This window comes from Typopeltis vanoorti, chromosome 10, assembly GCF_054136105.1.
Source record: "Typopeltis vanoorti isolate ZY-2024b chromosome 10, IOZ_Tvanoo_1.0, whole genome shotgun sequence".
NCBI classification, from domain to species: domain Eukaryota; kingdom Metazoa; phylum Arthropoda; class Arachnida; order Uropygi; family Thelyphonidae; genus Typopeltis; species Typopeltis vanoorti.
This window is the reverse complement of record NC_143558.1, coordinates 54,212,860-54,228,627: the sequence shown is the minus strand read 5'-3', so window position 1 is coordinate 54,228,627 and position 15,768 is coordinate 54,212,860. Positions and strand designations below refer to the sequence as shown.

Genomic DNA, 15,768 nt, shown 5'->3' with positions numbered 1-15,768 from the left:
AAGATCACCCAGATTCATTGTGCAGGAAAACCTACCATTTCAGATTAACATGTTGAGCTTGTTTGGGGACTCCTCTGCGGTTGATTGGCGATGGACTGTACACTTGTTGGCCCAGGAAACTGGGATAAACCACCAAAGTGTTTGTCACATCCTAAAAGAAAGGCTTGGTATACACAAGTTTTCAGCTAGTTGGGTTCCAAATCACTTGACTGAGATGCAAAAATGGTATAGGTATGCAGCTGCTGGCCTCCATCTGGAATGATACACAAATAAAGGTGGGGGGGGATGCATTGTTCAATTGTATGATAGCCATTTGTGAAACTTGGGCAAGGGCTTATGAGCCTGAACTGAAGAGATAATCCAATGAATGCCACCATTCAGGATCACCCTATCTGAAAAAACTTTTCCAGGAACCCAACAAAGTTAGTCATGCTGATAATTGCTTACATTTTGGGGAACAAGTTCCAATATTTTCCATTGCCACCAGTCAAACATCCTATAATCATTTGTAACACATGACATCATTCATTGTTGCACAACAAACATGGTGGAGAACCCATGAAAAATGGACACAAATGGTGCTCCAGAAATTGTTGATAGTATTGGCATTAACAGTTTGCCCTTACTGCTGAGGATGTTCAAGGTGTCATTCTTCATCATCATGAGTACTTGTGACTTCGACTTGTTCCCCAAAATGAAAGAACCCCTCAGAGATCTGTAGTTTTGCGATGTTCAAGAGGTTCTTTGAGCAGTAGGTCACACTGTTGATATTATTATTATTATTATCTGAGACCTCCAGGGAGTCAAGGACTCATCGAGGGAGGCTGTTAATTACCAAATCCAGCTATCATACCTACACTTGAATTCATTCACACTAGATGCACTCGCTACCCATAAGGGCAAATTATTCCACTCACTCACTGCTCTCTGGGAGAAAAACCTAGCTCTTACCCCTTTCTTGACTGCAAATAAATGTAACTTCCATGGATGCCCCCCCGTGATCTCTCCCCACCTTCCATATAACGAAAAATTTCATCAGTTGAAATGCTATAACATCCATTCAAAAGTTTATAGACCTCTATCATATCACCCCTCTTTCTTCTGTTAACCAGAGTTTGTAATCCACATACTCTCAATCTGTCCTCATAATCTAAATCCCATAATCCGGATATAATCTTTGTAACTCTTCTTTGCACCCTTTCCACAGCTTCTTTATCCCCTTGGAACCCAGGAGACCAAATCTGCACACAGTAATACAAGTGTGGTCTTATCAAAGCCTTATAAAGAGGTAAAATGACTTCCTTATCCTTACATGTCAAGGTTCGCTTCAACATAGCAATTATCCTCTGAGTTGTATTTGCAACTTTTGCTATGTGACCTTTGAACTTTAAATTCTTATCCACTAATCCAAAATCACTTGCCTCTTCAGTTTCTTGTAGCATAACCCCGCTAATATAATATGCCGCTGGAACTCTAATCACGCTAAAGTGCATAACTTTACACTACTAACATTAAACTGATAATCATTTTCGTTTGCCCAGATTTCCAGTCTATTCAAATAATTTTGTAATTGCTGAATATCAGTTGCATCCCTGATTGCTCTGCCTATCTTTGCATCATCAGCAAATAATTGCAAATCTGATGATAGATCCTGCTTGATGTCATTAATGTATAGATTGAACAATAATGGCCCAAGGACTGAACCCTGAGGTACACCATTGGTTACCTTAAATCTGGCAGATTCACACCCACTGTATACCACTTTCTGATATCTGTCTATCAACCATCTCCTGATTCAAGTCAATAGATTATGTTCCAATCCCATATTCTCCAGTTTACACAACAGCCTATCGTGTGGTATCCTATCAAATGCCTTAGAAAAATCCAACATTATCATAGTGTATCCATTCCCTTTAACCAATTCGGCCTTAACATTGTTATAAAATATGAGCAAATTGCTAAAACATGACCTTCCTTTAGTAAAACCATGTTCCCTGCAGAGTATAGAATGCTTGTCTACCCATTTATACCAACTTCTATAAAATCTTCACTACCACACCAGAGATACTAATAGGTCGGTAGTTAGACACATCAGTTTTTGCACCACCCTTGTACAATGGAACTATCATACATTCTTTCCATTCCTGTGGTATCATTCCAGAGCTGAGACTCAAGTTATACAAATGTGTGAAAGGCCTAGCCAATTCAGCTGAACATTCCTTTAACAAACAGGCAGATATTCCATCTGTCCCTATTGACAAATTCTTATCCAGGTTATGCAAGAGCTCTTCAACCTCATTTTCATGAACCTCTAACTCTTCATCCAACGTAGCAGTAGCACCATGCTACATACACCTGGTTGATATATCTTAGCAAAGTGAGCGCTCATTAACTGAACAATCTCCTTAGCTTCTGACACTTGTGTACCATCTGCATTCAATAAAGTTGATCTTCCACATTCATTCTTTCTTTTGCTTGTGACATAACAATAAAATTCTTTTGGATTGCCATTAGCTTGCATGGCCAATTTCTTTTCATACTCCAATTTAGCTTTTCTCACAATACTCATTACTTTTCTGGCCTGAGCTTTATATATTTCATAACTCCTTTCACTCTTATTCTCACGATATTCTTTCCACATCATCTTCTTGTGGATCTCTAGCTTAATATGGCTGCACATCCATTTCACTCCCAACCTATTTATTCTTTGAACACTAGGGATACATTCAGATACTGCCTCATTCAAGCACTTTTTCAAAGATTCCCATGCATTGCTGACATTTTTTCCATTCTGTAACTGATACCATGGGACTAAAGATAGTATTCTTTTAAGTTGATCATAATTTCCAGGCTTTGTAATTCAGCATGTAGCCTGATTTAATCGGAGCTTCAATACAAGTAGATACTTCCCAAGAAAGAACAGCATGATCACTGTCACCAATTGGTGGTAAAATAGTCATATTCTTGACAGAGATCCCTTCTGATGCTATGAGAAATTCAACACTCTTTGACTTCAAGTTCCTTCTTTCACATGCTGCTTAAGAAAGTTATCTCGCAAAAATTCAATAAATTCCTGTTCTTTCTGATCATGAGATTTCTCTTCTACCCAATCAATGTTTGGAAAAGTAAAGTCACCCATAATGATCATTTGCTTGATACACATAAGGCTCAATTGGCGATGCATTTCTTCGTCCCCTACAACTGAACTGCCAGGTCTGTAGCAACACCCCCACCATATATTTATTTCTGTTAACCTCCACTTAACACCAAATAGACTCAAACTCATTGCTACATGGGACATTGTTACCGTCATTGTTTTCTTGTATTTCTACCCTAACTGGACTTAAATCATCTGATATCATTAGTAGCACTCCTCCTCCTCTCCTATATCTTCTGTCATTCCTAAAAATATTATATCCGTTACACTCGGTCCCACTCACCACATCTGATTCTGATAGCCAGGTTTCACTAATGCTAACAATCTTAGGCCACTTTGTATTCAATAAAGCAACAAACTCAACCCCTTTGTTTCTAATGCTCCTGGCATTTGTGCATAGACATAATAAATTATGACCTAGCCTATTCTTATAATTAGATATGCAATGTATTAGGTCTTGTTCTAGAATTTCCTCTTTGCCCTCCCCAGGCTTACTTAAAAGGTCCGAACCCAAAGCATATTTTTCCACTCCTTCGCTACATACATAACCATGTTCAAAGGCATTTATATCTTTATCATGTTTGTATACCATGACTGAACTTTCACACACATTTCCCCCATTCCTCCCTTGATGATCTAGTTTCCCTGACTCTCTGCATTACGTCTCATACCAAGAAGTAATTTCTCCAGGCTTCTGGCGCCAAATGAATTCAAGTGCAGGCCATCATTCTTATACAAATCTTTTCTGCCATCAAACACACCCCACATGTCTAAAAACTCACATCCATATCTTCTATACAGCCTGCGCATGAAATCATTTGCTATCATCGCCCTCCTTCTTAACTCAGTACTATCATATCTAGGTAGTAATCCTACAATTTTTTACTCTTTTACATTTCTGTCTTGCTTCTTCCAACAGACCTTTCATATCTTCTCTCATACTATGTTTGTCACCACTTAAATTATTTGTACCTACCAGCATTACCATTTCTTTTACATTTCTTTTTTGGTTTTCAATTTGTCATATTTTTAATTTTTGCTCCTGGGAAACTAGAAGTAGAAAAACTAGAATCTAGTTCTAGTTTTTCTAGTTCTAGCTTCTACTTCTAGTTCTAGCCTGTTGATATCACATTGATATCAAGGCAACACTGCTGATGGTATCCAGTTGCTCCCACAAATTTGAAAACAGGTGCAGAACATATCAGGAGATTACGTTGAAGGGATGTAATTGTATAGACTTGATAAATAAACTATTTTACATTTTGTGCACATGTTGCCACTACTTTATTTACAACCCTCATAATATCCACTTTGGCATAATAAAATTTCCAATGACATAACTTTACACTTATTAACATTGAACTGACAGCCATTCAAATCAGTCATTAGCATTCCTGATTGCCTATCTATCATTGCATCATCAGCAAACAATTGAACATCTCCTGTCAGATCCTTCCCAATATCATTAATGTATAAATTGAATAATGATAGTCCAAGTAACTGGTCCAAGATCCCTGGGGAACACCACTGGTCACCTTAAATCTGGTAGATTCACACTTACCATATACCACTTTCTATTACCTATCCATCAGCCACCCACTTTTCCAGGTCAGTAGTTTATATTCCAATCCCATATTCTCTAGTTTAAGAAACAGCCTTTCATGTGGTATCTTATTAAATGCCTTAGCAAAGTCTCATGGTATCATAGTGTATCCATTCCCTTTATCCAACTTAGCAGTAACATTATTATAAAATATTAGCAAATTGCTAAAACATGACATCCTTTAAGTAAACCCATTACTGTTCTTTGCAAAGTATAGTTTTTCTCTCAAAAGCTTGGATCACTGATGTATGGAGCTTAGGATCTTTCTCAAACATAGCCAAGTTAGCCGGTCTTGGGCATGGGTTTTTTCTCCCCGGTTTATCTGGAGTTTTCCCTCTGCAAGCAGTCAAACTGGCCTATCCTCGTATGATGGCTGCAGTTATAAGGAATAGAAACCCTTGTCACCGTAAAGGTAAAAGAGGGAAAGATTAAGAAAGAAAAGGAAAAAAAGATATCCAGGTTATGCAACAATTGTTGAATCTCATTTTTATGCATATATATCTTCTTTCAGTGTAGTGGTAGCATTGTGGACCTGCTTGTTAGGTATTAGCAAAGTGAGCGCTTATTATTTGAGCAATCTCATCTGCTTCTGACAGAAGGGTACCATCTGCATTTGCTGAACTTATTGTTATACATTCATTTTTAATTTTACTTGCAGCATAATGATAAAATTCTTTTTGGTTGCTTTTAGCCTTCACAGACAATTTCTTTTCATGCTCTGATTTAACTCTCTGTACATCATTACTTGTAAGTTTTATGACCTGTGCTTTATATATTTCATAATTATTCTCACTCTTATTCTCATGATATTTCTTCTACATCGTCTTGTTTTTATGGATCTTTTGCTTAATAAGGTTGCACATCCACTTCACTCCCACCCATATTTTCTTTGAACTTTAGGAAGAAATCATTACTTGTAAGTTTTATGACCTGTGCTTTATATATTTCATAATTATTCTCACTCTTATTCTCATGATATTTCTTCTACATCATCTTCTTTTTATGGATCTTTTGCTTAACAAGGTTGCACACCCACTTCACTCCCACCCATATTTTCTTCGAACTCTAGGGACATGTTCAGATACTGCCTCATTTAAGCACCTTTTCAAAGCTTCCCATATAATTTCAAGCTTTGTAATTCAGCATGTAATTTGTTATAATTGGAACATTGACATTGCTACTTCTCAGGAACAGTACAGCATGATCACCGTTACCAACTGGTGGCAACGTTCACATTCTTAACTGAGACCCCCCCCCCTTCTGATGCTATGATCAAATCTAACATTTTAGACCTTGTGTTCATTCTTTAACATACTGTTTGAGAAAGTTGTCTTTCAACAACTCCATATATTATCCTTCATTCTTATCATGAGATTTCTTTTCTACCCAGTCATTGTTTGGATAATTTAAGTCACTCATAATAATTATCATTTAGTACCCATCAGGATAATTTAGCAATGCATTTCACTGTCTCCAGTAGATGAACCACCAGATCTGTAGTAGCGCCCGCCATATATTTTATCTTGTTAGCTTCGACTTCACATCAGATATCATCTAACTTATTGTTACATGGAACATTGTTATTGTCCTCATGAGTTTCTACCCTATCTGGACACAAATCATCATCTGATATCATTAGTAATTTCCTCTGTAATTTTTTTAATAAATTCCTCTCTAATAATTCTCATATTCAGTTTAGTTTTCCATTTTGTATAGATGGCTAGTATGAAAATATATTCAAATCATCCAGAATTTCCAACCAGCTGAATTATACAGTGGGGCTACTATAAAGCTTATACATATTCATGTTTCAGCATTTCTATCTGTTATTATCTCTTTCACCTGCTTTCCACATTTCAAGCTTCTGATGCCTTTTTCTGATATGTACTTTTGATTTTATTCTTCTTGAATATTTTCTACCACCACTCTCTCACTCCTTGTTCATTTAACAATCTTTCCATGTTATTTCTGTGTACATCGAGAATATCCGTTTTTATTCCACCATTGGTTAAGAAGATGTTGAGAATATAGTCAAGTTCAGTAGTTAAGGCACTGCTATCAGAACTGATTAATTTTGTCCTGTTATTTATGGTTTTTTATAATCCCATATTGTTGGGGGTGACTACTGGTAGAACTTGATTATATTGGCAGCACTCTCTTAGCCATTGACTAAGAAAGTGTTGAAAAAAAATTTAAACCCTGCGACGCCCCCCCCCCCCCGTTTAGAGAAGAGATTACTCAAAATCAATCGCTATTCCATATATCCAAGGCACATCCAAAAAATTAGCAAATATCCTAATGAAATACAACCTTACAACACTTACAGGCCACATAAAAAATTGGCTTACCTTATCTGCTCCACCAAAGACCAGTCATATTCCCTAGGCCAACTAAGTGTCTACTAGGTCCCTTTCAGTTGCAAACCATCCTACTATGACCAAACGGACAGGAAAGCCAATATCAGAATTTCTGAACACTTGGACTATATCTGGTTCCACCATTACAACTACTTAGGACATGCTGACCATGCTTTGGACACCCACCACAGGATATGCTGGAAGAAGGCCACTCTATTACACTGCAGCAAATACAAATATGAGAGGCTATTCCTCAAATACCTCAGCCCTGAGAAACTTTCCAAACCTCAACAAATTTGGGTGCATGCGAGTGCCCTAAATTTGGGAAGCACTCATCCTCGGATCTTCAGCCCAACAGCCAAGACCACCAAATCTAGCCCACTAGGGGGGGGGGGGGCATTTAGGATCTCGGCCTGGCTTTGGTTGCCTTTCTTCAGCCTCATTTGTCTAGTGTTAGTGCCAGTGTGCACATATTGTTTTGTGATCCCTGATGGCAATGTAACATTGCCAAAATATAAGAAAGTATTAATTAAAGTTGTAATAATTCATATTTTAGTATACATTATTTCCTGAAAAAATAATAGTTTTGAGTAACCACCATATAAGCCTGTCTACCAGAAGTAGAAGAAGCTTCTGTGGGACCATAGGCACAAATAAGTCTTATTGTCCATCTTTCAGTTTGAACTTTGGTGTCATGTATTTGAATGCCATACTGAATTTTTACAGTGACTTCAATTTGGATAAGATAATCATGTGCTGGCAGAATAAATCTGTTTTTGATATGTGCCAAAAAAGTAACAATGCAGAAAATCATGTTATTATGAAACATTTTTTTAATTTTTTCATCTTCTTTTCTTCTCCTTGGTTTTAACTATGGTAATTTCCAGAAATTCTTGTTTTCTGTAGATGAACTGCAATAGCTTGACTACCCACTTTGCATTCACTTTGTAATAGACAGCTTAAAAATGATTGTGGGCCTTGGATTCTCAATTTTGTCACACCTGCTTCAAAAAAAAGTAAAGATGGTTATTTATTTGTTGAGTTTGAATTTGTGTGACTTGCAGTACACATTTATTTTGTGCTTCAAATTTTTTTAATATATGTTTTGTTTAATTTATTAAATACATTTTTCCTCCCCCTATGACTCTCTTTTATTTTCTTATATTGAAGTAAATTTTAATCTTTGTTTATTCCAATATGCTAATTTTTTAGTATCTCTGTAATATCCTAATATAGTGGTTTGCATCTTCATATTGTTGTAGGCCCTTGTAGAGTATATTTTATGGGTTAACTGTGTTTACCATATTCTCAAGAAATAAGATAACCGCTTGGAAAAAAATTGATAGAAAATGAGTAATCTTAAATGTGCTGCTTGAGCTATTATGACTACCTCTATATATACACTTCAATGATATATAGTCCAGGTTTATTGCAAGTTTATGCCAACAATTTTTGTTAATTTCTGAGTCAATTTATAAATGGAAATAAAATATTTCAGATGTTATTTATCACATCACATTACATTTGCTTATTTTAACAGATCTGTTGTTTAATATTCAATGGAAGAACAGAGAAAGTATGAGGTGTACTCATCTTCATTCTATAACTGACATCATTGTAGTGGACTTGCTCACTATGGTGGAAATTAATTATATCAAACTTGCTGCTAAAACTGTTCTTTTTTCCCTTATGAATTAGCTATGATGAGTATTGACTATATAAAAAACACACACAGACAGACAAGACAGAATGTAAATAAATATTATTTAACTAAAACTTTAAATGATGTAATGATCTGCCATCAGGAATCATTTGTGTATTACAACATGATTATTTTAATATAGAATGCTGCAAAAAATCTTATCGAAAAGAAGTTTCAACAAAAACTCCAAAGTGCAGGCTTAGATATGGAATTTATTGAACAACAAAGTAAAAAGTTTGAAGATAACCATAGTCAGTCAAGTGATGAAGTTGGAAGCTTCCAAGAAACCTCACAGAATGAATCTCACGTTGAATCCTTAAATAGTCGCTCTGAAGAAAATGATGATTTAGAAGATATTGTTAGTTCAACTAAATCTTGACCTCTTTTATATTTTATTATTAGTTGGTATTCGAATTAAAAAGCTCTTGCCAGTATTTATAAATTAATGTGCCATCATCATCCTGTTACAGGAGATAATTATTCATTACCATTATTTCATGGTGTGCCTACTAAAAGGTTAGTGTTTTGATTCAGAAAGAAATTTTCTGATTAACACTAAAATGGTTGCTTACTATATTGTAAATTATCTTTCAATAAGATTTTTTTTTTTCCAGAAAACTTTCCCTTTTTTCAAATTATGCTTACAATGTTGTTCCATTTTTAAATATTCTTTCTTCATTTTTTTCTGCTGAAATTTACCCAGCTTATAGGAAAGAAAAAAAAAAAAATATATATATATATATATATAAATAAATTTTAATTCTCTCATTGATAAACAGAGAGATAAGCAGAGCTGATTTGATAAAAAAAAAAAATCACATGCTTTAGTTAATACACTATATTTATTTGGTTTATACACACATCATGTATATATATGCATAAAGTATTGCCCAAGATCCCCTCCACTCTTTTTTGTAATGATGTGTCCCAAATAGGCAATAGAAGTTCCATAAAGCAATTAATGGTGCTATATCACTGTTTGGAAAACTTTTCCTATCTGTAAGAACAATTCCAAGAAGTCAGTAAATAATAATAGGAAGAACAGTAAAAACAATGTTAATTTTTGCAAATCATAATTTGTTATATTATTTGTAATTAGAATAACCCTTTATATTACACAAGTTCTTCTGCATTTTCTTAAATAAAATAAAAGCTTATGTTTAGAAAGTTATCAATATAACATATCACACTTATTATTTTGTTTAGGAGCATCTCAAATTTTGAACGCAGACCTGTTATTTAAACTATTATGAAACTTCCAATAGGTTACATTAAATCAACAATAATCCATTTTAAAAAACACACCTTGAAGTTATGTTTAGGGTTGAACTGTAGTGCTTCATACTTCTACCATCTTCATAAACCTGATATTTTCACTGAGACAGTATATGGCTAATTATTTTAAAGACTTAAGAAGGGAATGAAACAATCATGAAAGGGTAATTTAGAAATGAATTTAAAATACTAAAGTGTAAAAGACTAAAATATAAAAGTAAAAATACATAGAGAAATAATTAAAACCACCAGAAAAGGATGAATAACTTAAAACTGCAGAAAAGGATGAAGAAATAAAATCGTATCTCATAATTACAGTGTATGAACCATTTTGACATGGCATTGTTTTCAGAATTACAAAGAGTGCTCTCCTGAGGAAAGGAAATGAGAGATAAAAAGTGAAAAAGATGGCAAAGTTCACTTAAATGGCTACATCGCATTGCTAATAAATTTTTATTGGTTGAAACTTAGGAGGCAATTTTAATCTTTAATCTTCAGGCTAAAAGACGGTTCAAAATAAATGTACAGTGGTATCTCGCTAATTCGAACTAATTAAAACCATGCTCGTTCAGATTAGCGAATTTTCTCCCAAGAGACAACAATAACTAGCATTTAAGACATAATTAAATAAATGAATTAACTGATAGAAAAAATGCTACTGTACTGTAATATAAAACTTAAAAAATAATACACAAGTTTATTTTAATAAAAAATTTAGTTTGCATGTACCTGTTTTGTTGAGGATTCTGATTTAATAAAATTGCATAGTTCAGTACATAACTTAATTTGCATAAAAATATCGCTTTCTTGTACATAACACGAAAAAAAGTTTCACAAAATAACACACAAAAAAGTTTTTTTTTTTATTTCTTTGTAAAAATGTCACTGATTTTCTTTTGCTTCTTGGAAGCTAAACTTTTTTTTGAATGCTTCTTTAGCAATTCAAAAAAAATGCTTCTTTAGCAGAGCTGCATTAGCAATAAAATTTTGTGGAATGGCGTATCATTCTGCTTAGCCCATTCTATACACACATTAAAAACTGTCAACTGCTTCTTCATGTTTTACTTTTTTTTTTGCTTCGAATTCTTTATCGTCATCATCGTCTGCTAATTCATTCTATAGCATCATATTTATAATTTAAGCATCTGTTTGATTTTGAATTCACTTTCGGTTCTATCTGTAATCCATTCCGTAACATCTGTTTGTGAAATTTCAACATTGGATTTATATTTTTAATCAAATTATGCATGTTTTGAATTTACACTTTTTGTGTATCACTGTAGTTATCTTCGTAAATTATTCTAGAAGGCCACAGTTTTCCATGACACTCGACAGCGGTGATTCGTGCCGACAATACAGTACGTACTGTACAGTATAAAAAAAGCAAACGTGAACACACAATAAATCAAAATAGGCCTACAGTGTAACCATACAATCGACAGTATGAAAAAAAAATACTGTACTGTAATAATAATAAAATAAATAATAATAGTTAAAATAATAATTATTAAATAAAAATAATAGTACACAAAATAATAATACGTAATAAGTAAAGCTTTTTTTTTTTCTTTCAAACCGCAGTTCGGATTACTGGAGGGTTTGGATTAGCGAGATACTACTGTATTGACAAATTAGAAGTCTTGAAACAGATATTATGACACTGTCAGTTTTTGTCCATGTGCTCGGTAGTTTTGGTCTGGGCATTGGCTATACAGTTCAGGATATTATAATGTTAAAGAACTACTTAAGTTTCTGGTGTCCATAAGGGAAAGTGCTGTAGATAAGTGCATGCAAGATGATGCAAAATAATTTTTTTAAATATCAAATTTATAACTTTTTTAAAATTAACAACCAGTACACACGAGCGCACGCTACATCTGCTCCAACTCATCACTGGGCCTATTTTAATAGATTTAATATTATATTTCCATTCCAAATTTAGTATGTCAACCATCCAAATAGACATATTGATAAAAATATCAACTAATTTATATTTCATATCTGTGTAATAATTGATGTGTAAACATGTTAAGTCCAGTAAGGAGATTAATGGTTATGTAAATACTCTGTTCTTTAGAATCTGTGATATAGAAACGGTATTAAAAATTTCTCACAAAAGTATATATAAATATTTTGTATTATAAATATTATGAATGTTTGGCCTGTTGTAAGGTGATCAGCAAATGTCTATATTCATGTTTTAATGTATAAGTCTATAATTGTTACGATTGTTTCATTTTTATTTCATTTTCATCTCTATATATAGTGAATGAGAATTAACGTACGAGGGTAGTCTGAAAAGTTCTCTGCCTAACAATGAAAAAACGAATTTATAATTTCAAACTTATTTTTATTTTTCAACATAATCTCCCCTTAAGAATAATACATTTATTCCAGCGATGCTTCAGCGTCATTATCCCATCCCTGTAGTGATTCTCAGTAAGATCTGCAAAATACCCCTCTACAGCTGCAATCACCTCTTGATTCGAAGAAAAACGCTGACCAGCGAGGAAGAGTTTTAGGTTTAGGAAGAGATAGAAGTCAGAGGGAGCCAAATCTGGGGAATAGGGTGGATGTTCCAACAATTCATAGTGCAGATCTCTTAATTTTCCCATTGCTAAAACATCTTTGTGGGCAGGTGCATTGTCCTGATGAAAGATGATTTTTTTCTTCTGTAAACCGGGTCTTTTCTGATGAATTTTTTTGTCTGGTCTGATTAAAAGATCAGAATAATATTCCCCAGTTATTATTTTACTCTTTTCAAGATAATTAATAACCAAAATGCCTTTAGCATCCCAAAACACCGATGCCATGACCATTCCTAATGATGGAACCGACTTTGTCATCTTTGGTGCTGAACAGCCGGCTTTGTCCACTGTGTTGACTGCTGTTTGGATTCTGGTGTGTAATGGTGAATCCAAGGCTCATCCATAGTTAAGTCAAATCAGTGCACAAAATCAGTTTTATTCTTGTTAAACCGCTCCAAGCACTGTTCAGAGATTTTAATGCGAGTACATTTTTGATCTGCTGTGAGCAAGCACAGCACCCATCTTGTGCAAAGCTTTTTCATTTGCAATTCTTTATGTAAAATATGTTCTACACATTCTTTTGAAATGCATATAGACTCAGCAATTTCACGCACTTTGACTCGCCGGTCATCCAACACCGTATCATGCACTTGATCAATGATTTCTGGTGGTGTTACAATTTTTGGATGTCCTTCACATGGATCATCTTCAAGGCTGGTATGGCCACTTTTAACTTAGCAGCCCATTTCTTAATTGTCGAAAACAAAGGAAAAGAGTGCCCATAAACTTTTATGAACTCCGAATGAATTTCTTTTGGCATTAAACTTTCTTTTACAAAGAATTTTATAACCACATGATGCTCAATTTTATCTGTTTCAAGAGATACATACAGCACTTTTGCTTTGTTTGTTTTATACAGCTACAGCTGTATAAAACAAACTACTTGATAGAATGACTTGCAATTTCACATGGATGCTTATGACAGATGTACCAACTTAGAAAAAAAAAATCTTGCTTATAGTGTTGCCATCTATGGTCGAATCTGAGAACTTTTTCAGACCACCCTCATACACATATTTATGTATACTAGGAACTGTTTTGTGCTGTATTTGCTTTGCTTTCATTAGTCATATTTTTCACTTATTAATGTTTTCACAAATTTTCATGATATTGACCACACTTTTTGCATGATCTGTGATATCTTTTAATTAAAGAACTTTTCATTAATACTGGTAGCATTGGGGAGACCTGGCAGCTCATTAGATATCTGCAATGCCTTTTGATTGTAACGACCTGAGTAAATACTCATCTAGGATTTGGAGAAATCTTATAAGAGCTTTTCAGTTGAAGATGAGTGAACTCATTTCATGTGGAGTATTGGAGTTTTCCTCTTTGTAATTGATTTTTCTTCCTGCAAAATAGACAAAAAAAGCCCTAGAACATATAGTTGTAGAGCTGGTTTGTTTTATTACGATATGATGATCTCATTGTCTTAGTTACTTCGGCCATCATTAATAGTAGTAATATTTGCATTATATGTTTTTTTTCCTTATCTTTTTGATAATTGCATTTTTAGTGTTAATAGGTTAGTAACGTCTTATTAGGAACACTGGCTCACGTAATCACTGACCAGTGATGTTTTACAACTAGACTTCTCACCACCATCATTAAGGTTGAAAGATCCACTTCATGAACTCAGCTTGTTCATTATGAATGGCTATACACCAAAGCCAAGGCATTACTCCCTGAGTGTTAGCAGTGAATACCAGATTTGAATTCTGTATATAAAGGTATTAGAATTGATGAATTATTATTAATATAAATTAATATTATTAATATTTATATTATATTAATATTATATATTAATATAATTAATGATATTAATATTATATTAATATTATATATTAATATAATTAATGATATTAATATAGTCTTGGGTCAGCTATCTCTGATTGGCTACCAGTGGAGATTGAACTGCTCACTCAGTCTCCAAAGGTTAGATAGGACAAAAATGGCCTTGCCTACTCCCTGTAAGGGAATAAAAGGAGTTAGCTGATTTTTTTTTTTAATTATTATTATCTTATCGTGTAAATGCTGGCAAGAAAATTGATATTTATTGTTTGATCTGTTTTTTTTTTTTTTTTTTTTTTTTTGTGCCATGCAAATTTAATTGGTGATAGGGTGAAATTAAAATCTTTTAACATTATATCAAGTTCAGTAATGATATGCACGTGTAAAAATATATTGATGGATATATTGATGATGATAGGATGGATAATCAAGTAATCCTATGAGCTACCCTGGCTACTTTAGCAACATACCTTCTAAACTTCAACTCTTGATCTACTACCACCCCTAAATCCTTGGCTTCTTCAAATTTCCTGGAGGAGTACAGTTCCAAAAATGTGGTGCATAATTTGTAATATGCACCACATTTGGGAAGCTGTACATCTCTAGGAAATTGAAGAATCCAGGGATTTAGGAGTGGTAGTAGATCAAGAGTTGAAGTTTACATTTTATCCCGAAATGCACAACTTGACACTTTTCTATTGTAATACATTAAATTGACATCCATTATGTTTTCCCATACTGTGCCTTTTTAAATCATCCAGCAAGTTCTCTACATCACGCTGATTAACTATTACCCTATCCAACTTTTCATCATCAGCAAACAATTCAATATTTCCCCTTCAGATTATTTCCTATATCATTTATGTACAAATTAAACAGCATTGATATAAGAACAGAATCCTGTAGCATGCCACTAGTCACCTGCCTTCTCCTGGAATCTGCTCCTTCATATACTACTTTTTTTTGGTGTCTGTCCAACAGCCACTCTTTTATCCATATCACCAGTTTCATATTCATCCCTGTTTATTGCAGTTTGCATCATAGAGTTCCTTGTAATATCCTGTCAAATGCCTTTGCAAAATCCAACACTATCATCTTGTAGCCATTCCCTCGATGTAACTCAGCTGCCACTCTGTTATAAAATGTTAGTAGATTACTAATGCAATGCCAACCCTTCACAAAGCCATTCTGGTCCGTATAGAGTATCATATTATTGTCCACCCATTATTATTTCCTTACATTTTTTTTTGTTGTTTGATCACAGATTAGGTATAATGCACTGACAGGGGATAAAG

The 15,768-nt window shown here is 34.0% G+C and overlaps 1 protein-coding gene across 1 annotated transcript in view; it reads left to right on the top strand.

The window, feature by feature from the left end:
- The window catches only part of LOC150102420 (protein FAM161B-like), a 65,721-nt gene that overhangs the window by 39,167 nt on the left and 10,786 nt on the right, over window positions 1–15,768 (top strand). Inside the window, exon 4 of the mRNA XM_090399023.1 lies at window positions 8,962–9,177. Coding sequence (XP_090255149.1) covers window positions 8,962–9,177 — 216 coding nt within the window. The remainder of the gene's footprint in view (window positions 1–8,961; window positions 9,178–15,768) is intronic.